This window comes from Gymnoscopelus braueri, assembly GCF_963280865.1.
Source record: "Gymnoscopelus braueri genome assembly, chromosome: 2".
NCBI classification, from domain to species: Eukaryota; Metazoa; Chordata; class Actinopteri; order Myctophiformes; family Myctophidae; genus Gymnoscopelus; species Gymnoscopelus braueri.
The window spans coordinates 59,637,663-59,664,138 of NC_137604.1; the positions used below are offsets into that span (position 1 = coordinate 59,637,663).

General features: G+C 42.7%; 1 protein-coding gene across 1 annotated transcript in view; it reads right to left on the reverse strand.

Annotated features, from left to right (window-relative positions):
• The window catches only part of LOC308106220 (uncharacterized protein), a 100,240-nt gene that overhangs the window by 39,975 nt on the left and 33,789 nt on the right, over nucleotides 1-26,476 (reverse strand). The window contains 17 exon segments of the mRNA XM_080457276.1: nucleotides 752-805; nucleotides 1,663-1,707; nucleotides 2,109-2,162; nucleotides 2,401-2,454; nucleotides 2,618-2,671; nucleotides 3,355-3,408; nucleotides 4,116-4,169; nucleotides 6,142-6,198; nucleotides 6,413-6,496; nucleotides 8,815-8,889; nucleotides 10,897-10,959; nucleotides 12,129-12,170; nucleotides 12,386-12,433; nucleotides 13,401-13,526; nucleotides 15,040-15,141; nucleotides 17,280-17,402; nucleotides 21,510-21,672. Coding sequence (XP_080313402.1) covers nucleotides 752-805; nucleotides 1,663-1,707; nucleotides 2,109-2,162; nucleotides 2,401-2,454; nucleotides 2,618-2,671; nucleotides 3,355-3,408; nucleotides 4,116-4,169; nucleotides 6,142-6,198; nucleotides 6,413-6,496; nucleotides 8,815-8,889; nucleotides 10,897-10,959; nucleotides 12,129-12,170; nucleotides 12,386-12,433; nucleotides 13,401-13,526; nucleotides 15,040-15,141; nucleotides 17,280-17,402; nucleotides 21,510-21,672 — 1,252 coding nt within the window.

The window sequence follows — 26,476 nt, forward strand, 5'->3', positions numbered from 1 at the left end:
CTGTCAAATGTATGACATGCATACATACATTTGCATGTAATTATTATGTGAAACTGCACATTATTTGTGCATGTTCTCTAGTCACTCTGCAAAGGGGAATTATTTTACATAATCATCCGTTTACAGCTCTGTGCAGGGCAAACTGATTTTATTTTATTTAATATTACTTATTTGGGGGGTGGGGACTATGACAAATCCAATGTAACATGTTGGGCTCCCCCCCAGAGTTAGTGCCAAAGTGTCCTTGAGCAAGACATTGAACCCATGGTTTCAGCGCCGTCAGTGTGTGAATGTCGGGTGGAAACCTCATATATCCAAAACTGTTACTTTTCAGGATGCAAATTCAAAAGTATCAAAAGTAGCAGATCCGTAAGCTCGAATTCGCGCAGCGTTTCGAGCTTGTAGATCTGCTACTTTTGATGCATTTGTGTGACGCTGTAGTATGATCAAGTAGGACATTAATTTATGGGGGAAAAAATAATATGGAGATAAGAGGTTTCTGCCCGACAGCAACGACTTGTAAGTCTCTGTGGAAAAATAGCTAAATTGTACATTGTAACTGTATAACTGTATAGCCTAACTGTCAAACTGTATAACTGAATAAGTATATAAGTGTGTATAACTTTATAGCCTAACTGTCATACTGTATAACTGTAAATGAAGTATATAAGTGTGTATAACTGTATAAGTGTCATACTGTATAACCGTATAAGTATATAAGTGCGTACAACTGTATAACTGTCATACTCACAGCTTGGCCTGTGGGGCCAGCAGGGCCTCTGGGGCCATTCAGTCCTCTGGAACCCTAAAAACACACACAGCAGGGGGTGTTGGTCAAATAAAACATAGTAAGAAAATAATAAGAATCGTGGTTTGTGTATATAGGTAGCTCTCCACCGCACCGACGTCAGCGTCGGTGAGTGTTGGAAAGCGTCCACTGCTGTTGAATGGGCGGTGGGCATGGGTACACTGTGGCATCGGGTCACATGTTGTAGGGAAGCTTTGAAAACCGACCGAGCAAGTACACTGTCGGTGTCGGCTCTCACTGCATTCAGAAACTTTTTATCACACCTTCCAACCGACTGATCTCCCAACTTCATTCGACTGCCAGTCTGTAATATATAGTCTGTTTGGTGGAGAGCTACCTTATGTGAGCATGCGTGCGGTAGCAAGGGAACTATGAGGCCAACGTGGCTGCAGCCCCCCTTAGTGGCAGGTGGCTGAATAGTATTTTAGATGCCGGAGTATAACACAAATTAAAATGTAACACATTTACTCAGGAAATTACACAGTGATAGGAGATATCAGTTCTAGGAAGCCCTGGATTTAGTCGAAACAGAGCTGCTATTGACAAAGATTTGACCAAGAGGGTCTGCACAAAGAGAGGCCACTCTCATTGCTGCTGCTCAACCTCAACCACCACTCAATATTCGGCAATATGGAAGAGTGCCCCCTGGCGCTCTTCCTTATTGAGTGAGTAATACTAAACGTTCTTAACCTAACGTTTTGTTATATTTGTTATATATTATTTATAACGTGTATTTGTTTATTTTGCACCTTGTGAACCGTACACTTCATGCAGGTACAGTAAAGGTGTATGACGCGCAAAAAAAACAATAGTGTGTGTTTGTGTGTGTGTGTGTGTGTGTATGTGTGACTCACAGCATCACCAGGCTGTCCTCTTGGTCCAGACGGGCCTTCTGATCCCTGAACAAAACACACAAACCAGAAGTCACACAACAGAGGTCTACACACACACGTCTATAATGAACAAAACACACAAACCAGAAGTCACACAACAGAGGTCTACACACACACACACACACATGTTTCAAACTGAACAACACATTTGAACTCCAGTTCGGTTTCCTGGATATCAAATAAAAACAATATCCAGTAGGCTGTGTATGTACTATGGTGAGCAAAAAGCTTCTCTCTTCCTGACAGCTTCCATTTCTGCTTAACTGGTTGACGATCGCTAACGCATTAGCCTATATGCTAGCCCTATGCAAGTATGGTTTAAGACTTAAACCACAGTGGTTGACCAACAAAAACAGCTGAACAAAAGTGTCCAAAAGTTGTGTTGACGTGTTGTTGACACCTCTCACCTTCTCACCAGACTCTCCTTCTGGACCATGTGGACCTAGCTTCCCACGGTCACCCTGAAGAACACACACGCACGCACGCACACACACACACACACACACACACACACACACACACACACACACACACACACACACACACACACACACACACACACACACACACACACACACACACACACACACACACACACACACACACACACACACACACACATGGCAGCATGGTTTGTGGGATATCGGTTACATCATGTCAAGTAATTTGGTCAAAGGATCACTTAACCAATCAACTCACTTTGTGTCCTTTGTGACCGGGGAGACCTGGTAGTCCATCAAACCCCCTGTCTCCCTGAGAGAGAGAGAGAGAGAGAGAGAGAGAGAGAGAGAGAGAGAGCGAGAGAGAGAGAGAGAGAGATACACAGAGAGCGACAGAGAGAGAGAGGTTTCCAGATCAAACAGATGTGTAGTAGAAGAAAACAACGATAGTTTGTTTTGTTGTGTTTGTTTCCCACCTTTCCACCTGTCTCTCCTGTTGCACCGCGGTTACCATCAGTGCCAGCTATACCCTGGAATACACACACACACACACACACACACGCACACGCACACGCACACGCACACGCACACGCACACGCACACGCACGCACACACACATGCACATGTACAAATAAACACACAAACACACACAGAATTGTCACGTTAGAAGAAATAGTCCATTCTATGACATAATTAAATTCTTAATCAGATTAATATTTGTTTTCCTCTGGGGTAGAAGCTGTTACAGAGAGAGGAATGATGTTCTATAATAAACAACCACACCACTGTGGGTGCATCCACACATGTACGTCAAGTTGTCGTACGGAAGTCGGAAGTCCCATCCACTCCCATGTTATAGGAAAAACCGGAACGGTACTTCCGGTTTTTACCTTAACATGGGAGTGGATGGGACTATCGACTTCCGTACGACAACTTGACGTACATGTGTGGATGCACCCTGTCCTGAACGTTCCACAGTGTGCCAACTTCCTGTTTGTAGCCTAACCGTTGCCCTAGGAAACCACATTAACTTTCATAGAAACAGATGTTAGTTAGCTAGCTAGCTAACTAGCTAACTAACTAAGTATAAAATATGGATGAAAGCGGCACCATATAAATGTATATTAAAGTGCAACTTTAAGTTGTTAAATGAACTTTGAGCCTATCTTGTCCTAGTAGTGCCTCTGTTGAAACAGTGTGAAAACAGTCTCACCCATTTCCCTGGGCGTCCATTTTGTCCGGGCATACCTGGAACCCCCCGAGGACCCTGGCGATGGGGGGAAGCAAAGGAGAGAACAGATTGAGAGGGAGCAGAGTGGCAGCAGAGAGGAACACAATGAGTTGGAGGGAGAAAATGTCCAAAAGAACCGACGCGGATCATGTCTATTTACGACTACGAAGAGCAGAACCCAGAACCTTCCATAACTTGAAACTTTACAGAACCCGTGGAGTTCTGGTTCAGGGTTAGTATGACGTGAGATGAGAGATCATCAGGGGTAAGCATCATGGTAAATATCGTAGAGCAGGGGTCTTCATCAGGAGGTCCGAGACCCCTAGGGGGTCCTCAGAGTTACTACAGGGGGGGCGCCAAATCATTGTGTGATGGGAACTTTTTCTACATTAACCCCTTGAACCCTAGCGTCACTATTCTGAGGGGAACATTAGCCGAAAATAGACGATCTACAAGCTCTCAACGCCGGCAAAGAGGTTCGGTGTAGAGGGTATTGAGTGAAAGGACAAGCTTACTAAGTATTGTTAAATGTCTGAAAATACACATTAACACGAATCCAACACAACGCTACACATTGACTGTGCTGTATATGAAGCTATCTGTGAAATCTGGGGGGTCCCTGCTTCATCTCTCTCTCTCCTAGAGAAGAGGCTGAAAAACTGTGATAAAAGACCCTTGATATAGAGTGACACGGTGGTGACAGGAGGCGTGTTACCATGGCGATCATAAGTCAACTAACTTACAGAAGGTCCCAACTCTCCACTGGATCCCTTCAGTCCTCCAGGCCCTGGAGAACCCTGTGGGGGGGAAGAAAAAGAACAACATTTATTAAATTCAAGCCCCCAGAACCTGGGTAGAACAGCGAAGCTGCGGTCGCCGCCTGGTGGTCAAATCTGGGATTGCAAGGACTTCCACATTTAAGACGCTATACTGCGCATGCTTTTACGGTTTCAAACCATAGTCAGTGTGCCGTCTTAATGGAAGGGCTTTAGGTGCTGCAGCACAGGGCACCAACCTTGGGGGGAGGCACCAAACGGCGGGGAGAAAGTGAAAAAAGACTCAACTATCGCCGCGAGAGCGCAGAAATTTAGAAGCAATGGCTGCTGAAGGAGCGCTAAAACGGTGAAACGCGCCGATGAAGCATACATTTTCCGCGCTGCTCCCCCTCCCCCCTAAATTATATTCATAACGCTCAGATGACATGATGGAGCAAGACAGCGGCTCCGGAAGTGGAGTGGCCGTTTGGGAACCGCGAGGTTCACGGTCTGTCACGTATACAAGTGAATAATAATAAAGTTACTGTAGCCTGTTTGAAGTCTGCTAATGTACTATGCACATGCAACTGCACGCACCGGTATGTGGGAGTTGTGGTATGCATGGAATCCGGAAAAATAAAGTGAGTTGTTACTGTTGCACCGGCAAGAGTGTCAGAGCATCCTGTGTCCTACACTAGATAAGACTATAAGCGTATGAAAACGCCACAGTGTCGATATTTCCTCGAGCAAGGCACTGAACCCAAACTGCTACAGATCTACAGTTGCAATTTCATTATTACAACAAATTGTATTATTGCAACAATAGTTCCCCACCACTTCTCCTAATAGAAAGATACATAGATACCTTTATTATCCCACGGGGGATACTCCCTTGCCCAGAGGTTGCACAGCAGTTAAGGTTACAGAGTTACAGGTAAGGAGTAAGGAAAAGAAAAAGTACAGTCGTGTACAGCAATACAAGGCAAAAAAAACAACAAGAAGCATCAACAATACAGAGCAACGGTATCCTAATAGTTAGGATGGGTTAAATGCAACGGATCAGTTCCAAGTATGTGCAAATGCACTTGGCCAACACCCCAACAACTACTAAAATGGAACACATGTATTCATATTATTATTTATTCAAATGTCTGTCTGTCTCTATATTTGTCAGTTCAAGGCTCAATGTTCAAGGTTGTGCTTTATTGTTGCATCTTGTGTACAGGTACATAAGAGTAAAACTTATTTTTGTTTGGCTTCCTTCAGACAATTCAGCAGGTAATAATAATAACAAAAATAATGATAAAATCAAGAGAGTGCAAAAAAAGAGCCAAAAAAGAATGAAAAGAGAGCTCATATGTACATACATGTGCATGTAATCTTGGTATATTGTATACACCAACAGCACCTTTTTTTCCCAGTAGCTGCCACCTAATTAGAGTATGTACAGTATGTGTGTGTTAGTCTGTCACTATGCATATATATATGTATATCATCGCTGTCAGGTGTCAAGTTGTTAGAGATGCCGACTCTCTGGGCATTTTCAAATCCAGGCTAAAAACCTATATTTTTTCCCTGCATTATGGTTCCCCTGAGTTTTATTTAATTTATTACTTGGTTTATTGCCACGTTCTTGCCCTGTGGTTTTAAATATTGTTCCAAATGTATTCTCTTTCTTTTTTTCTTTTCTTTTTTGTCGTTCTGTACTTTTTCTGAACTGTACTGCATGGTAACTTGTTTGAAAATACTATGTATTTTTTGTTGTGAAGTGCACAGAGACCCCTTGGGGTGACGTTGCACTATAAATAAACCTCATGTACAAAAACGGGCACTTCTCAGGTTTCAAATTCAAAAATCTGATCTACTAACCCAAAACACATTGCATCTATTTTTGGAACATTTGTGTGACACTAGTATGACGAAGGGCATTAATTTATGAAAAAACATAAAACGATTGAATATGGAGATAAGAGGTTTCTGATATATTTATGTACAGTATTTCTAGTGAACTCACCAGGGGTCCAGGTCTTCCTCGAAGGCCCAATGGTCCATGAGGTCCTTTCATAGCCAGCTGGATTCACAGGACACAAAACACACACCATTCATCCCTTCTGTCCCTGTGTGTGTGTGTGTGTGTGTGTGTGTGTGTGTGTGTGTGTGTGTGTGTGTGTGTGTGTGTGTGTGTGTGTGTGTGTGTGTGTGTGTGTGTGTGTGTGTGTGTGTGTGTGAGAGAGAGAGAGAGAGAGAGAGAGAGAGAGAGAGAGAGAGAGAGAGAGAGAGATTACCTTTGTCTGTTGCAGGATGGCTTGGGCCTGAGCTTCCTGAGCTGACACTATTTGACCTGTCTGGGGGTCTCCACCTGACTGGAACTACACACACACGCACACGCACACGCACACACACACACACACACACACACACACACACACACACACACAAAGAAGTCTTTGGATGTGCTCGTAACGAATATAGAAAGGTGCAGGCAGGTGAATATCTCGGATTCAAGAAATGTGTATTTTTTATACGTCTTGTATTTTAAATAGGATAAAAAAAACATAGCTAGCAATGATTACTATCAGAATATAGAGCTTTAACCTTTTAACAAAAACCTTTTTGTTTTACCAAAAAACATCACTACTTACTTACTCTTCTTACTAATGAAACTGAACATCAGCAAATGCGCGAGCACACATACACGCACGCACGCACACACACACACACACACACACACACACACACACACACACACACACACACACACACACACACACACACACACACACACACACACACACACACACACACACACACACACACACACACACACACACACACACACACACACACACACACACACACACACACACACACACACACACACACACACACACACACACACACACACACACACACACACACACACACACACACCCCTACCACATTTCAAAAGAATGAAGAGTCTGGCACATTCAAGTGCTGAGTGTTTCAATACTCCGCCTAGTGGCCAGAACAGAGCACTGCCAGCACTCTGTCTGATCTAATACGATTTTTTATACAGTCAGTGGTTTATGAATATGGAGTGATATTTTGTGTGAATGGTCAGATAATCCCATACAGTATGTGACCCCCAGCATTCATTTGAAGACAATAAGAAGGCATTGAGATTAAAATAGCAACATAAGTTGAATACATGCGCATACAAATTCAACTTCAATGAATGTGAGTGAAAAGTGGTGTTTATCCAAAGACACAATTATGCTACTAATCATGTAACAATGATGTCATTGGTTCTGTTAGGGTGTGTATTGCTTGCTTTGATCCAACAACATACAACATACAAGATTGAACAGAAATGGTCCGCTTTGTTTGTGCTTTCTGAAAGGGCAACTTTGGAATCCTGTTGTGTTGACAGACATACATTGTGCTGTCTGTCTGTGTGTGCATGTGTGCGCGTGTGCGTGTGCGTGTGCGTGTGCGTGTGTGTGTGTGTGTGTGTGTGTGTGCGGGTGAGCGCATGTGTGTGTGTGTGTGTGAATAGCTAGCTCTCAACAGCACTGGAGAATCTCCTATAGCCAACATAAACTTTGTTGAAACGTCTTGTTTTACGTTTAGATCTTTCAGCTCCAGAGTGCCCTGAGGGGGGCTTGTTTCATCTGGGACAAATTCCCACCTGGGACATCAGAAGGATGCGTTTAATAGTTAACAGTTAACACTATTGAGGGTCCGAGAGGGTCCCCCCCACGACAGAAAGTTTTAAATTGTCTTGTGATGTTTCCTGCTTCCTGAAAAGGAGCCATTTCAACACTATCTTCATTCAGAGAGCAGCAGCTAACAGCAGCCTGCTCTGAAACGGCCCCTGAGGCAGCAGGCAGAGGCCCTTTAAGGAGTAATGGGCCTAATGGCTGCCATACCAACCTGACTGATGTCATCATTTAGCAATACCTGAGACAAGTTAAGGCTCCGGACAAAGCATTAAGAAAGACAGGAAGAAAGAAAGAAAGACCAGTGGTGGGAAAAGTATTCACATATTTTACTCAAGTAAAAGTATCAATACTGCAATGTAGAAATACTCTGTTACAAGCTAAAGTCCGGCATTCAAAATGTACTTCAGTAAAGTACAAAAGTATTGGTATCAAAATGTACTTAAAGTACCAAAAGTAAAAGAAAGTACTCATTATACAGAATGTCCCATTTCACAATTTTTCCCAGGACTCAAATGATACAAATCTTTTGAAAATAGCAGATCTACAAGCTCACAATGCGTCGTGATGCGACGCATTGTGAGCTTGTAGATCAGCTTAGATCTGCTATTTTCAAATGGGCGAAAAATGTATATAGGGCTGAAGCCTGAAGTAGTTAATGTATGTTTTGTAATAATAATCAAAATCTACAAAGTAACTAGTAACTAAAGTTTTCAAATAATTTCATTGGAGTGAAAATATAATATTTGCCTCTGAGATGTAGTGGAGTAGAAGTAAAAGTACTGAAAATTGGAAATACTCCAGTAAAGTAAAATTACCTCAAAATTGTACTTAAGTACAGTACCGGTACTTGAGTAAATGTCCTTAGTTACTTTACGCCACTGCTCCAGGCAAAGTATTAAGAAAGAAAGGAAGAAAGAAAGAAAGGAAGAGAGAAAGAAAGACAGAAAGAAAGAAATAAAGACAGAAAGAAAGAGCAGTGTTACCGGGATGAGCATGATGTTTCCTGGGGGTCCTGGGATCCCATCGGCCCCGTTCATTCCCGGTCTCCCTTGAGGCCCCTGAGAAAATGAGGAAGATGTGAGAAATGGAAAGCTGCTGAGTCCTGGTTATATTTGTTTTCTACGCCGTCTACGATCATTTGGGGGCAGATCAGTAGACAGATCCTTCTTTTGTTTTTCACTTCTGTGATTATGCATGAGTGTTACTGCAGAACTGTAGTACCACCTGGTAGGTATGGATGTTTGTCTGTTGTTGCCTTAAAGTCACAACTGCTGCAACAACTGAACATTTGTTCCAAGGATTGTTGGTCAATCACTTGAGAGACTCAAGTGGCATGCATCTACATCTAATAACAATATATTAACCCATTAGGACGGGGAAAGCATTAACCATTATTTTATACTTTGGCTATTAAAAAAAAATATGAAAATTTGTGCAAATCTTTGAATATATATATTTTTTAAAGCGAACATGTGTAACTCAAATCTTTGCTTCTGGTGATTCTAAAATGTATTCTAAATCCTAACAGTTTTTAGAAAAAGTATAAAATAATGGTTAAAGTGGTTACACAGAAGCGTTCCCGGTCTTAAAGGGTTAAAGTCTGCTGCAACAACTGAACATTTGTTCCAAGGATTACCACTTGAGAGACTCAAGTGGCATCGCATCTACATCTAATAACAATATATTAAGGCTGGCATGGAATTTCACTTCAAACACTTTAGATAGTGTCCCCAAAATTCAATAAGGTCAGACTACAGGAGTCCTTTGTTCATCATGATTACATCCTTATTGCATCCTAATGTCATTTTATAATTGTGTTTCCATTGCTTGATGTTCTGTGTTAAAGCACATTGAATTGCCTTGTTGTTGAAATGTGCCATACAAATAAAATCTGTCGATTTGGAGGCTAAATTTAGAGCATGGTCAAAGGCCAGTAGAACAATGAAAGACATCACTGCTCTTTGTCTTCATGTTTTTATGAATGTATTTCATTTATTAGCTTTTTTGTCATGGTAACTGTGTGTATTATGTGTTGCATATGGCTGTGTCGCAAGACATTTTTCAGTGAAAACGGATAATAAAGTAATATCGTATCGTATTGTATTGTCCTGGTTAATTCTAGCTCAGTGACTCTCAAATGTTTTAATTTCAATGGCCTTAATGAATCACCAAAGTTGGGGTCGTTGAAATTATTTCAACGACCCCCACTTTGGTGATTCATTAAGGCCATTGACCCTCATAACTCTGAGAGTGTACACTTTCAGAGTTACAGACCTGTAAGGTTCCATTTGGTTCTATCAATAATTTAGCTGGGGACCCCCTGGAACCCCCTCAGGGACCCCTGGGAACCACTGTTCTAGTTTACAGTCAATGGCAGTCTGAGCGAGCCAACAAGCATTGCTTGCAGCCCCAAATTTATATAAAAAAATCTTCATGGTAGATTTTTTTGTAATATAATTGGGGTGATGATTGAAGAATAAGCTGGTGGGTGTGATAATCAGAATGTTAAATGTATTACAACATTGTAACCTTACATGTATCAATCATTGTGATTAATACATAATTTGGTTACAATGTTATACACAAAATGCAACGAGTGCGCACTGTGGGCACGAGTCAACGCATTTCCTGGATTCCTTTGCGTAATCCGCAAAGTGCGATGGTTAATTCAGTTATGTTATAATTGCGTCAGTTATGTTTTCATCACCGCTTAATCCCAGACTATGATTTGAAATACAAGTGTTGAGTTTTCACTAGTCTGTAGACTGTTCAACTAGTTTTCACTAGTCTGTAGACTGTTCAACTAGTTTTCACTAGTCTGTTCCACTAGTTTTCACTAGTCTGTTCCACTAGTTTTCACTGGTCTGTTCCACTAGTTTTCACTAGTCTGTTCCACTAGTTTTCACTGGTCTGTTCCACTAGTTTTCACTGGTCTGTTCCACTAGTTTTCACTAGTCTGTTCCACTAGTTTTCACTAGTCTGTTCCACTAGTTTTCACTAGTCTGTTCCACTAGTTTTCACTAGTCAAACAGACTACGTCACAGTACAAAGAGGATTGGACTCACCAGATCTCCGACGTCTCCTCGAGGTCCCACCAGACCTGACGGTCCTTGAGGTCCTGGCTCTCCCTGGACACACACACACACACACACACACACACACACACACACACACACACACACACACACACACACACACACACACACACACACACACACACACACACACACACACACACACACACACACACACACACACACACACACACACACACACACACACACACACGCACGCACACACACACACACACACAAACACACAATTAGAAGTCCAAAGTAATAAAAACACATCAGTGATTCCATGCAAGTAGCAGCGTGGTTCTTTTGTAACGTCATATGGGGGCTTTCCGGTGGCGGCGCGCAGGAATTCCCGCCAACGACCAATACCACCACCACGGAGACTATGGGTTTGAATGGTCCGCATACCAATACTGGCTGTGTTGGTAGGAGGGAAGCCGGGCGGGGAGGGTGATCTCTGTTACTGCACTAGCGCCTCCTACAGGTTGGTCAGGGAGCCTGTATAGTGGGGTGTGGAACTAGGAATGTTCATGTGTTACATGTACATTCTCTCTGTGAAACTGTCAGGTGAAAAGAAGCGGCCTTAGCGCTCGGGTGGCGCAGTGGTAAAGTGCCTGCCCACCACCATGGAGGTTGTGGGTTCAAATCCACCATGGTGCATCTGGCTTTGTCGAGCGTCTATACGAACACAGTTGGCTCGTGTTCAGGGGAGGGAAGCTGGGCGGGGAGGAGGAGGGTGATATCGGTCATTGCACATACTCCTACGGGCCGGGGGGCGGAGCCTGTCAGCAGGGAGTGTTGGGCGGGAGGAGTCGGACGGAAGCCTTACGTCCTCCCGGTGGGGGCTCCTCACTGGCAGGTGAGTCAGTAGGATACAACAGCAGTGACAACACATGTGTGTGGGGAGGAATTCATTGGCATATCGACTAAATTGGGGAGAAAAAGGGGTAAAAAGCTAAGAAAAGAAGCAGCTTGACGACAAGCATATCAGAGGAGACATTGTGGTTGTCTGTGCTCTTTACCTTGGACCAACTGTAAGAATTTGCACTGACAAGGGACTAGAATACACAGCGAATTGGCTAAAAATACTAAATTGGGAGAAAAAACTAACGAAAAAGGAAGAAAATAGACGATAAAGAGACGCTTATTCTAAGCAGCTCGGCCTCCCTGATGATGAAGAAATGTAAGAGAAGTCATTCTGAATGAAATGAAAGACTTACGTCAGGTCCTGGTAGACCATATGGTCCTTGGATCAGAGTGCCCTGTAGAAACACAACACTGTTAGTGTGTGTGTGTGTGTGTGTGTGTGTGTGTGTGTGTGTGTGTGTGTGTGTGTGTGTGTGTGTGTGTGTGTGTGTGTGTGTGTGTGTGTGTGTGTGTGTGTGCTTGTGTGTGTGTGTGTGTGTGTGTGTGTGTGTGTGTGTGTGTGTGTGTGTGTGTGTGTGTGTGTGTGTGTGCGTGTGTGTGAGATACTCACAATTCCCAAAATGCCAGGCTGTCCCTTGTCTCCTTTCTCTGGCTGATTCTGATGGATAGATGGATGGATGGATGGATGGATGAGACAGCATGATGAAGAAAAGAGATTAAGACAAAATCCTGACACAGCCTGTTGTTTCGTCTCTCGGACCTTCATCAGGCCTGATGAAGGTCCGAGTGAAGAAACATTGTATCTCTAGTACATTTCTTTGTAAGTATTAAAGTTCATGACTCCGACACACCTGTCCATCTCTGATTTCATCAGACACACCCCGTCCTATAAAAACCCATTGTAACTTCAAACTCTATTTGAACCATGATAGATTAATCGAAAACACCCGTCCTTGGTTCTGGTGACTGATTGTCCTCCTAATATTGTACGTGAGGGGAGCGTATGTTTTCAATTCATTTTTTCATTTATTTTTCATAACTGTTTTGGAAAATGAAAAACAAATAAAAATAAAATAAAATAAAATAAATGAAAAAAAGGAATTGAAAAAACACAGTAGACGTTAACACGTTGCCTGCCAAGGACGTTTATGTCCTTTAAAAAGAAATCTTTGATTTAGAAATTACGCTAGAGGGCGCTCTTCCCTAACTGAGAGAATTATAGAAGCAGAGATGATGTCATCCCAAAAACAGTCAATCCGTCCACTCCTATGTTATGAGATGTAGAAAAACACATCTAGCTCGGATTTCTTATTTTTTTGGTGAAAACGAGCCATATTCAACTGCCGATAACAACAGAATGGACGATTGCGGTAAAAATGTTTTGCTCCGGTGGATAGACGAGACCCTCCCCCTCCCCCCAGACAGCCTTTGTTTACATTCATGTCCACATCGTCGATTCCGTGGCTCTCAGTGGATCGTCAAAATAAGGTAAAAAACGCTGGCAGCAGCGGATTAATAAATTAATTCATACCTGGCAGAGAATGTGTTAAAATGACCCCAAACACGTTTGAAAGTGAAATATCCCTTAAAGTGAAAAATGGGAGTGTTTCTTCCAGCGCTGGTACCTGTCCGTCCCAGGTGTCCTCCCCCTCTCTCTCTGCAGGGCCGTAGCGATCCTCATACACCTCCTCATACTCATAGGACACCTGGTAGTCATCTGATGTGTTGTCATAGTCCTCATACTCTATGATCTGTTCAAAACACATGGGAGAGAGAGAGAGATATACAAGTAAGATGAATGGATATAGATGAAGAATTATCTCTTTATGTGTGTGTGTGTGTGTGTGTGTGTGTGTGTGTGTGTGTGTGTGTGTGTGTGTGTGTGTGTGTGTGTGTGTGTGTGTGTGTGTGTGTGTGTGTGTGTGTGTGTGTGTGTGTGTGTGTGTGTGTGTGTGTGTGTGTGTGTGTGTGTGTGTGCGTGTGCAGTACTATCATATCGTCAGTGTCCAGCCGGGACCAGCTAACTCCATTTCACCAAATCAACGCTATTGAACCCCCTCTACATCTGTGTATTTTTTTTTTTAATAATAACATATGAAAAGTATTAAAAAGCGCCTCTGACGAAAACTCCTAACTCCATTGGACCCTCAAACTGTCCGTCAAAAACAAACAACTCCCCCCTCCTCTCAGGCTCTCAGAGAAGCTCTGCTCTGTATAAACATAAACTGGGAAGAGAAGAGAATGTATGTGCAAGGTTTGATAGATGTCACCCCAGTAAAGAGGAGAAGGGTGTCTTCAAAAAAAGGTCATCTGCTCGTGTTTTCTTTTTAAATGTTAATGGACAGAGAATGAGTGTGTGCAGGAGTTTGTTTCAAACATCTCCAAGAGCTCAAGGAGATCATGCCAAAAGACTTTCACAGCTTTTATGACAATCTAAAGCACTAAGAAACACCCACCACACACACACACGCAACACACAGCACACAACAGTGTGATAATAAAATGTTGATAGGTATATGATAGGTAAATTCAACTGTGGTTGTTATTGTTAGTGCAGTAGGCTACAGATTCTATTTTTCATGAATGTATTTTGTATTTATATGCCATTTATTTATTGTTGGTGTGCCATGATTGCTTTTGTTAAATACATGATTGAGTATTGAGGCAGAATTGTTTGTTGCACTCAACTGTAGAAGAACAACAGTGGTAACAGTTAGATCCATGGTTGTTTACAATGCATGTTAAAATAAAAGTTGTTTAAGTACAGAATTCAGCTTGATCTATACTTAGTATATGAGGATGGCGCTCACCATAAATAGCTGATCTCCAAGCTCACAATGCGTTGTGATGTGTTGTGAGCTTTGAGATCCATTGCCAGCTGTTCTTATCAATGATGGACAAAACCTCCTAACTCCACTTGCGCTGGATTTGTGTTTGGACAAAACTCCTAACTCCACTTGAGCTGGATTTGGGTAAAGTGGTGATAATATAATGACACATGCAAGTATCTGATAATATATAAAGTCACAATACCAAGTTTGATGAGGCAGTATTGCTTTGTTTTAAAAATATAAGGTTTTCTTCATTTTCAGAAAAATTGATATTTTGTTTTTCATTTCCTGAACAATTACCATTTTGGATTTAGCTGGTTCCGGCCGGACAGCAGAGATATGTAACTTCTGAAGGACAGACAGACAGACAGACAGACAGACAGACAGACAGACAGACAGACAGACAGACAGACAGACAGACAGACAGACAGACCTCATACTCGGTGATGTTGGGTCCCACAGTAACCGTGGACAGATCGTCATACAGATCACTGTAGTCAAACTCCTCCATCACTCGTTTCTTAGGTCTCGCCACCTAGTGGAATGGAATATAAGCACACCATAGAAAACATGTCATGTTAAACTGGGGCTGGGCTTCAAATCAATATCACCATTATCAAATCAACATCACGTAAGCAGATATACAGGGTCACAACACGTCACGATGCGACAATAAGTGGTTGATAAGACTCATCAATTTAGTTAAATAAAAGAAAATCTATTCAACATTTTTTGTGTGGATTTTTGGACAAAAAAATGTAAAAACGGCTTCTTGATTATTCGATGAACCTACATGACCAAGATTAAGTCGGAAACTGGTTCTAAATATCAGTTTTCCATATATTTCCGATTAATTGTCCAGCTCTGTGTCAAACGATCGTCTGAATCTTACATCATGCATTCAGAATAGGTTGCCACACTTGAAGTTCTGAATCTGAGGTCATGCAATCTCATTGGCTCATCACCCCACAATACCCTTACCCCAATCTGGGAACCCAGAACCAAATAAGAATGAAAAACAGCGCCCTCTGCTGTTTGTACTATCTTACTTGGCTCTGGGACAATGGCGACGTAGCACCCGTGCGCAAAGGAAACCGGGGTTTTGGTCTGCCTTCAGCTTTCACTTCCGGTGGTGCCACTATGTTTTCATTCCCACTAACAATATTTCTACACGGAACACTAACACCACTTCTCCCAGAGAACATGGATCGTTTTGGTTATAAGCCCACTTGTTTCTATGATGAAAGAGTAAGTTAAAATGTGAATATCTTTCCGTGGTTTTGTCTGCTCCGCAGACGCTATTGTTAAATTAGTTTGGGTTTGTTTCGAGGGGGAAAGATCGACGGACACGTGAATCCCGCCCACTACATTTGATTGGGTAAAGCGCGGCCTGCTTCCTGATCTGAAGGCACGCCTACTTGTAGCCCAGTGCGTACATGTTATGACGAGCCTTCACGACAGATTCCAACACAGAGCAGAATCTGTTCTTGAGAGATTACCCTTACCCTGACCATAACTACATTATCCCTGGATCCATATTTGGCAATATATTCTAATCATTATAGGATAAGATTTTCATAAATGTTCCAAATGAAAATATACGTATGGTATTATTCAATAGCGAAAATGGCAGATCTACAAGCCACAATCTACAACACAATACATAGGGTTTAAGTTCAAGAAACCAAACCCATACCTGTACCAAATAACATAACCTAATTGCTGTAACCAAATGCCTAAACCCCTACCAGCTACCAGTTTTTATTGTTTATGTATTACTAATTTATGCAATATGAAGTTAGAATAAAACAAGTGAAATCATAGCTATAATAATCTCTCTCTATCAGACACAGGGGCACATGTAGCCTAGCTGCGCTGGCTGGAAGTGCATGCCAAGGGGAATAAATCACATGCAACACAAGTATGGTTTTAAGACCTTTTTGTTGGACATGGAACATTGACATTGGCACTGTCTACTACAATAGACTATGAACTTCATAGTCTATTGTAGTAGACAGTGAAGCAGTGTTGATTTCGTCGACTAAAACTATGACGAAAAATGTTCGTCAACTACCTTTTTTTCACTGAAGAAAACGAATTAAAAACAAAGCTATGATGACTGTAACTAAGACTGAATATATTGACAATTTCGTCAACAAATAATAGACTAGTGGAGACGAGATCCTGTAGAACTATAAGTCATTTTATGTTTGGTTGCGCTCGGGTGTTGCACTCTGAATATAGCAGATCTACAAGCTCACAACGGGCTTGTAGATCTGCTATTTTCAGCATGCAACCAAGTGTAAAATCAGCCATTACGACGCCATCAAGGCACCGCCAAAATACATTTTAGTCGACTAAATAAACTGTAGATTTAGTCGACTATAATCTTATTATATTTAGTCGACTATAATCTTATTATATTTAGTCGACTAAAACTAGACTAACAGTAAAACATTTCAGATGACTGAAATATGACTAAACTAAATGGAATTTGATTCAAATTACTATGACTAAAAACTAAATCAAAACATCATGTCAAAATCAACACTGCTATGAAGAAAGAGAGAGAGAGAGAGAGAGAGACAGACAGACAGACAGACAGACAGACAGACAGACAGACAGACAGACAGAGGAAGAGGAGGAAGGCTGTTTGAATGTGCAATAACTCACCTCCTCTGGCTCTTTCAAGATGGCGTCGTACTTTAAGGGAGCGTTGCAGTCTGGAATGTAGTCCTGACAGTAGGTCTCTGCTGCTTTGGGGTCGTCAGCTATTAGCAGTTGTTGGATATCTCCCTGTGCACGCACACGCACACACACACACACAGACGCACGCACGCACGCACGCGCAAGCGCACACACACACACACACACACACACACACACACACACACACACACACACACACACACACACACACACACACACACATACATTTTAAATATATATTTATGTCCACATAAACAGAAGTACAAGCTAAGAATGCCTTGTACAAAGGACATAAACACTGCCAATGCAGTCAGACAATAGGAAAACAGCCAGTTACAAAGTGCCTAGATGGCAGAACATTGTTACATACAATACATACTTGTCAGACACAGCAGACATCAATCATGGATAAACGAAACAACGCCTCCTACAAATCGAGTGGCTTCCTATAAGAGCCGATACTGAGCAGTACCTGGCTAACTGCTTGGCCCTCCTTTTGGAGAGGCCGGCCATTTGAGGGCCCCTCACAACCTGACACTTGTGCACGTGTGCCCTAGCATAGATATGTATAAAGGCTAGATGACTCACCCGCGCTGCTGGCCAATGGAGTACGACGTTGCCACATGGCGGCCATCTTGAAACAGTCATTCATAACATTATGTCTATGGTGCATATAGGCCTACTTTAAAATAACCATAGCGTGCTCAATTTTCATCTGATTTTCAAACGGTTTGGTGTGTTGTAAACACCAAAGATGTAGTTATGATACTGCATACTTAAAATTATATTAAAAAAAAAAACATGATTATAATTATAAGTATGCAGTATCATAACTACATCTTTGGTGTTTACAACACACCAAACCGTTTGAAAATCGGATGAAAATTGAGCACGCTATGGTTATTTCAAAGTATATGCACCATAGACATAATGTTATGAATGACTGTTTCAAGATGGCCGCGGTTGAGCTACGCTTGCGCCGCCCCCTTGAGCCATCTAGCCTTTATATATGTGCCCTAGGGCTAGGCTATCAAAGATAAAAAAGTAAAGGTTTACATCTGTAGCATAGCTGAGAGAATGTCTGCTCACACGCACGCACGCACGCACACGCACGCACGCACGCACGCACGCACGCACGCACGCACGCACGCACGCACGCACGCACGCACGCACGCACGCACGCACGCACGCACGCACGCACGCACGCACGCACACAGATCAATACAATATGCACACTTGCATATGTGTGACAGACACAGACACATAAATACCAATGCAAAAGAACAATTAAGACAAGAAAGGGTGCATGACTGTGCATGAATACTGTAATTAGTTCCTGATTCAGCGGATTTCCTTAGTGTGTGTGTCAGTGTCTACACTTGTCATTTATTAGGGAACAGATGTCATATGTGCCTGTTTCCTATGGCTTCATCTTTGAGTGTGTGCTTGTGCGTGCGTATGTGTGCGCACGCACGCACCCACACACACATGCGTGGGTGCGTGCGTGCGTGTGTACATGCATGTCTGCGTGCATGCGTGCGTGCGTGCGTGCGTGCGTGCGTGCGTGCGTGCGTGCGTGCGTGCGTGCGTGCGTGCGTGCGTGCGTGCGTGCGTGCGTGCGTGCGAGCGTGCGTGCACGTGTGGGTGTGTGCGTGCGTGTTAAACGCAGATCAAAGTGACTTTACGGGGTGGTTTTATTGTTGCTCTCTAGCTAATCGTCTCCAGAGTTTCAGGAACGACTGGCGCCGGCGAATCAGCTGCACAGACGTACGCAGTCGCTCTTTGTTTACACACACAGACATAGATATAGACGCACAAACCTGAGATTGGATTCAGTTTGATTCAGTTGCTCTGTTTACACACACAGACATAGATATGGATGCACAAACCTGTGCACACGTTATACATGCACACAAACAGACGTTTGTTTTACTATACTTGTGTGAGGACATCAAAATGTTAGGACAGCATTGTAAATAGCCAAAACATAGCTGAAAAATAGCAGATCTACAAGCTCACAAGTATAGTAATACACGCACGCACACGCACGCAAGAGCGTGCGCGCGCATGCACACACACACACACACACACACACACACACACACACACACACACACACACACACACACACACACACACACACACACACACACACACACACACACACACACACACACAGGCCATGGCTGACTCAGTTTTAACAGACGGACCACCTGTGAACCGCACTGACCACATGGGGTCAGAGTTCAAAGGTCAACTCTATCACCATGACCCCACCTTGCAGAGGAAGAGAAGAGATGACCCAACAGAGAAAGAACTCCTATAAGAACAGCTTTTATAGATCCAGGAACGTGAAGAGGTAGTGTTTTTTTTCGTGACGCAAAAAAACACTTCTTGAGTCTTTGGGCTCTGACTAGATTTTCTGCTTCACTTCTTATGAGCCCAGAAGAGAAATATTCATACTGTCACGTTCCTCGGCTCCTATACTGTTCAGCGGTTGTTCATCGTTCCTGTAGTTCTAGTGTAGTGAGATAGATACAATACAAACCGTGACAGCTTTATCTCTTCCTATTTAATCCATTAAGACTGGGAACGCATCTGTGTCATTTTAAGATTTCTTTGGTTATTAAAAAATAGCAGATCTAAGCTCGTAGCTTGTAGATCTGCTTTTTTTTTTATCGTGAAAATGTGTGCCAATATTTGAATATATATATTTTTAAAGCAAACATTTGTAACTCAAATCTTTGCTTCTGGGGATTCTGTGTCTTCTAAATCCTAACAGTTTTTCAAAAGTTGTATTTTACGTATGTTGCTATAATCAGTGGTTCTCAAACTTTTCCATGTCAAGGACCCCCAAAAGGATATGTATTTGGCCGCGGACCCACATCTCAAAATGTTTTGTTCCAGGGACCCCCAGAAGCAAAGATTTGAGTTACAAATGTTCCCTTCAAAAAACATATTGCAAACAAAGGTTACTTTACCAAATGTGAAGTTCTGTTTTTCTGATGTATCAAATACTTATTTCATGCAATAAAATGCAAATTAATTACTTAAAAATCATACAATGTGACTTTCTGGATTTCTTTTTCTGGATTCTGTCTCTCACAGTTCAAGTACCTACCTAAGTACCTACAGTATGATAAAAATTACAGACCTCTACATTCTTTGTAAGTGGGAAGACCTGCAAAATCGGCAGTGTATCAAATGCTTGTTCTCCCCACTGTATATTCAAACCATTTGCAAACATTTTCAAAAATAGCAGATCTACAAGCTCATAACGCTATGAGCTTGTAGATCTGCTATTTTTGAACAGCCAGAGAAATCTAAAATGACAGAGATGCCTTCCTGGATTTAACCACTGTCTAACTAACCCTATTGTGGGCATGTTTTAGGCATACCTTGCAAAAAGAAAAAAGGGAAAAAAGAAGATCTGATACAGTTTATCCACTTAAGCCCTATTTCAAAAATAGCAAAAATAGCTAGCAGATCTACTAGCTTACAATGCATTGTTTGCTGGGAACCCCCTGGAAGTCCCTCAAAGACCCCTGGGGGGGTCACTGGGCACCACTTTGAGAACCACTGACATGAAGAAGGAAGCCACAGACAGACTAAACATGCAGCCGGTCAACCTGGCTTCATGGAGGAGAGTGCAATACATCTACATGGCCACCGGAGGGCAGCGTAGAAAGAAAAAGCCCTCAGGTGTTTTTCACTTGTCCCCTTTTGACAGGTAAATGCAACAAGCAGCAACAGGCACAGACGCTAACCTTAGAACACACTTTTCAACAAGCATTTTTCTTTCTCAGTCTCTCTTTCTTTACATGTTTGCCTTGCCATGTATGCCTTTCATTCTGGCCTTCCTCTGTCCAGATCCCAGTTGGTTTAAATTTAAATGCATTGCCTGTTGTTTATGGTTTAAAATTAGAAACATGTTTGGAATTTATACTAACAAGGGGAGTGTGCTGCCTTTCACCACCAATTAATGCAACGCTTGACTCTTATGCTGTTTTGAACTTTTTACACTTCATGGTTTTGAAGCATAAAGAACTACACATAACCGCAGGCACACGCACGCACGCACGCACACACGCACACACACGCACACACACACACACACACACACACACACACACACACACACACACACGCACACACACACACACACACACACACGCAGATCAAAGCCAGCCTTACCTCAAAGACGTCCTCGTCCAGCAGGCGTGTTCCAAACACGGTGACCCCGGCGGTGCTGACCTGGGGCTCGTGACCTCTGGGCAGGTCCAGGGTGTCCACCTTGTGACAGTCCAGGTACAGGGTGACAGACTGGCCCTGCACGCTGTACGCCACCCTGTGCCACCTGAAGGAACAAACAACATAGTCACATTATATATCAGAGCTTTTAAAGGGTCTTGAGGTCTAACTGACCACAGTCACTTCTTGGGTTCAACGCTGTTGTTTTAAATGTGCTCTATAAATAAAGTGGATTGGATGTCAAGATTATCAGTGATCACTATCATTCACCGTGCGGTGTGGGTGAGGAAGTTATGTCAGTTATATCATTAAATATAGCTTATGATTTATTGCCCTGCATGCACATGCAAGGCACGTGTGTGACTCTGTATGACCATCCAAGCATGGGCATGTGGGACTCTATGGCATGCATGCACACACACGTGTGTGTGTGTGTGTGTGTGTGTGTGTGTGTGTGTGTGTGTGTGACTCAGTGAGCACGCATCTACCTGTACAGTATGTGCATGTGTGAGACTCTATGAGCATGCATGTGCATGAATGCACGTGAGTAACTAGCAGGCATATACAATACATGTGCTTGTGTTTGCCTCTGTGATCATGCATGCACATGCATGTAATAATGATAATAATAATAATAAAACCTTATTTATAGAGCACTTATTGAAACAAAGTGCTTTACATAAAGCTGAACAACAGAACATAAACAGGACAACATGTGCAAAAGGTGTGCATAAAAACATTAAGAGGACCAATAATAAAATGTCACGGTTATGGTTTTAGAAATGAGAAACATGTTGGAATTTAGACTAAAAACATGTGCAGGTGCAAGTGTTTACAGGTAGTAGTACACACTGCAACAAGGTGGCCCCTGAGTCTTTAGCATGGACTAGTACATCCTGAGGGGCTTTTGGGTCGATCGCAGAGACAAAAAAAAACATCCATTGATATCATCCACTGTCCAATCACGCTCAGGCTTGCAGGTTAAAATGTGAAACCCATCTAATCATATTGTGTGTGCATTGTTGCTATGGGTGACATATCGTTGCTGTTGGGAAGAAACCTTCAGCCAGGAGATGCTCACAGTTTTGCCAGTGAAAGGACACACAAGAGGTGAGGATATGTTTCCACCCGTTCATGGACCTAAACTGAACTCCCCCCTATTAAAACTCACTGCCATGGTGGTCAATACTTTGATTGGTGGAAATCAAAGTCATCATTTCTCCACTATCATAACATCATTAATCTTTCAAGACAGATTCTGCTGTTAGCGGAATCTGTCAGCACCACTGCCTTAAACACTTTTTGTACATAGTGTTATCTTTTTCAGTATTTTTGTATTGATATTTGAACTGTGGTGCCACTATGTATGACTATGAATTGAATACCAAGGACCTCATTGGAAACAAGACCGCAAGGACTTTTTTGAACGGACCTTTTAGACAAAGTATTTTAAATGTAACTGTGCTGTTTTAAATGTTTTGCCTAATAAAATATTCAATCAATCAATCAATCAATCAATCACACAGTGGCTGTTGTTAGTAGGAATAAACACAGTAGCACGTGGGGAGGAAGTGGACTATGAAAGGGGAGGAAGACACTGAATATGAAGGAGTCTGTGTTTTCCGTCACGATGAAGGCTTTCAAGTCAAAATAGCGAACGCCAGGGACATAATTCCACATTGTTGTCTCATTTAGAATTGTAGGGAGGCACATGGAGGAAGAGAGGGAGAGATCTGTAGAGAGAGGGGGACAGAGAGGGAGATGGAGGGAGAGTGGGCCCCTCCCAGGGAGGGAGAGAGAGAGAGACTATTTCACCAACGCAACAACCCAGGTAATGCTGGGTAGTGGGCATCGTCGCCAAGTGATGCGTTGTCAGCTTGTCTTCTCTATTTAAAGGCCAAGTTGAATGCCTGCAGTTTTGAGCCCAAATACGGCCATGCCTGACGTAAAGAAAAACTGACTGAGAGTGTGTGTGTGTGTGTGTGTGTGTGTGTGTGTGTGTGTGTGTGTGTGTGTGTGCGTGCGTGCGACAACCTATTTCACCAACGCAATAACCTGGCCAATGCTGGGTACCGAAAACCTGAACACACTGCTTAATCTTGAATTTGAAATCCCATTTTGCAGAAAACTACAGGTATTGACTTCTATTCTTCTATTATAGGTTTTGTTTTCATTATTCTAATTCTATAGCCTATAATAAGACGTAAAAGCGGTTCATTCTTCAGTTGTTACTCCGCACAAAACTACTGTCTAATTAGTTAAACATTAGTTAACATTAGTTAAACTAATGTTAAACTGCTGAAAGTGTTCTAAGCTGTGCATACAGTATGTGGATGAGTGCTGTACACAGGAGACCTGAACCAAAGCATCTCCGGTTGCAAACCTGTCTTACAGAAACACTTGGTCAGTTCCAGACAGCTGCCTGCAATTGAGGTTAATGTTGACCAATATATCTGCCATCCACGTCTCCTTTCTGCATCCACCCCCAGGTCAACATGACCGCTGTTGTCTGGCATGGAAGATAGAAGCCTGGCTCCGGACGACCCCAATAAGCAGCATGCTTGGCGTGTTCTCTGTGTTGGTGGAATTTAGTTGTACTGATCTCTGCTTGCGGCCAAATAGATCCAATCTTACTTCATCCACACGTATTGTGGCTACACTTAATCTGTCATACATGAGGACAACGAATCTCTCCTGTACAAACAGGTCAAAATCACTAACTGATGTTGGATGCTGCCTGAGATTGGCGAAGGTTTCACTAAACCTCTCCTCACAGATGTTTCAACACTGGCCATGCAGTCTTCTTTTCTTTACCGCAGAAGGCAGCCACGATGTCACCTCCACTGAAGGATGATTGAAATATTATCGTCGCTGTCGGGCTGTAACCTTTTACTGTATGTCCAAAACGGTTTATTTTCAGCTCCAATGGATCCAATGTAGTTATTATTTAGTCACAAGCTCTTGTTAATACTTTTCGTTGGTTCAATATTTATAAAACCAACACAGACAAAACAACTTTAATGTTCAAACATGCATATCAGCATGTTTGTTTTTGCTACTTTTGTTTGACACTGAAGTATGACGAAGTATAGTGTATTCAATTACCAAAACAAAAAACATGAAAACTTGAAATATGGAGAAACAAGATTTCTGCCTGAAAGTGATGATATTCCACTGGCTTTCTCAGGGCAGGTCCTATAGCAGACACTATAAAGGGAGGAAAGACATGCACATCCATAACCAAAGTTGGGAAGCTGTCAAGCTGCTAAGCAAAATATAAACTAAAAGAGAACGCTCGCACACTGTGGGCTCCAGTTGCAGAATATTTTATTGCATTCGGGCTCTGAGGAAGGGCGAAAGCCCGAAAGGTCAGAGCACTCAGGTGCAATAAAATATTGTGCGAGCAACTCTTTTAGTTTCCTATTGCAGACACTACCTCATGGACAGGAATCCATCGCACATTGGCTCCATGGCCCAAGGCAGTCCATGTTCTCAAGACCACAGTCCTGTCAGGATGGCGGTACGGATGTTGCTATCAGAAAGGATGTCAGTGCCATTCTCCTTAATGATGAGGGACTTGCTACCATCTGTTTGGTGCATTCCTGGCCTGTACAAATATTCAAGTGTCAGCTTGTAACAACAACAACGTGGATACATGAGCATGAATGGAACTTTCTACAACTTCCTTGTGTTGGTATTAATGGCATCTTCTTTTGTCGACAATGGGTGTGCTTGTTTGTCTGTGTCTGACACCTCTTCACAGGGATTTGAAACAGCTCAATTGTGGTCATCATCTCAAAAGAAAGCTTCTCCAGTTTATTTGGGCTCTTTGCTTCCTGTCACTCTTTATTTTATTAGTAGCCAATTATTGTTTACCCCTTTTCTCCCCAATTTAGTCGTAATGCCAATTGATTCCTCCCCACACACATCTCTGTGTTGTCACTGCTGTTGTATCCTACTGAGTCAGCTGCCAGTGCGGAGCCCCCACCGGGAGGAGGTAGAGCCTTCGTCCTACTCCTCCCGCCCAACACTCCCTGCTGACAGGTGCCGCCCCAGCCCGTAGGATTACATGCAGTGACACACATCACCCTCCCCGGCCAGCTTCCCTCCCCCGAACACGGGCCAATTGTGTTTGTATAGACACTCGACAGAGCCACTATCACCACTTGATGCCGAATTCACACCAACAGCGGTATCAATTTCTACCACTTTTTCAGCAGTTTTTCCGCTAAAATGGCGCGTACAAAACATCTGAAACACACTCACATCCCCTTTCTGTGTATGCCTAGTTCAGACTATAGCATACTTCTGGTTGGCAGCTGCTTTGACTCGCCACACAGCTGCAGTGAAAAAGTAAGATATGTGATTTAGTTTTGGTGAGAAAAAATCGTAAATTAAGAGTTGGACAATATCTGAAAATCTGATATATCGGACATCCCTAATTCTTGCAAGTGACACTGCTGTCACACTGATCAATGCCCTATAGCTCCATCATCCACCTCAAAGACATTTGATGACTATTCTAAAGAGCACAAGCACACTCAATGTCCCAAAAAAGGACAATAATATGCCTTTAGCAACACAATTACATCCTCGTCTCCTCCATGCTGTCATGAAGGAGCTGACACTCTGAATATTTCTACATGCCAGGAATGCACCAACAGATGGTAGCAAGTCCCTCGTCATTAATGGGAATGACACTGATAGCAACATCTGTACCGCCATCCTCACAGGACCCATGGTGTTGAAAACATGGACAGCCTTGGGCCGTGGCGCGAAAGTACGATGGGTTCCTGTCCATGAGGTAGTGTCTGCAGTAGGGCCAGAGAAAGACCAGTTGAATATGGTTCAATCATCCTTCAGTGGATGTGACTGCCTTCTGCGGTAAAGAAAAGAAGACATAGTTGGAA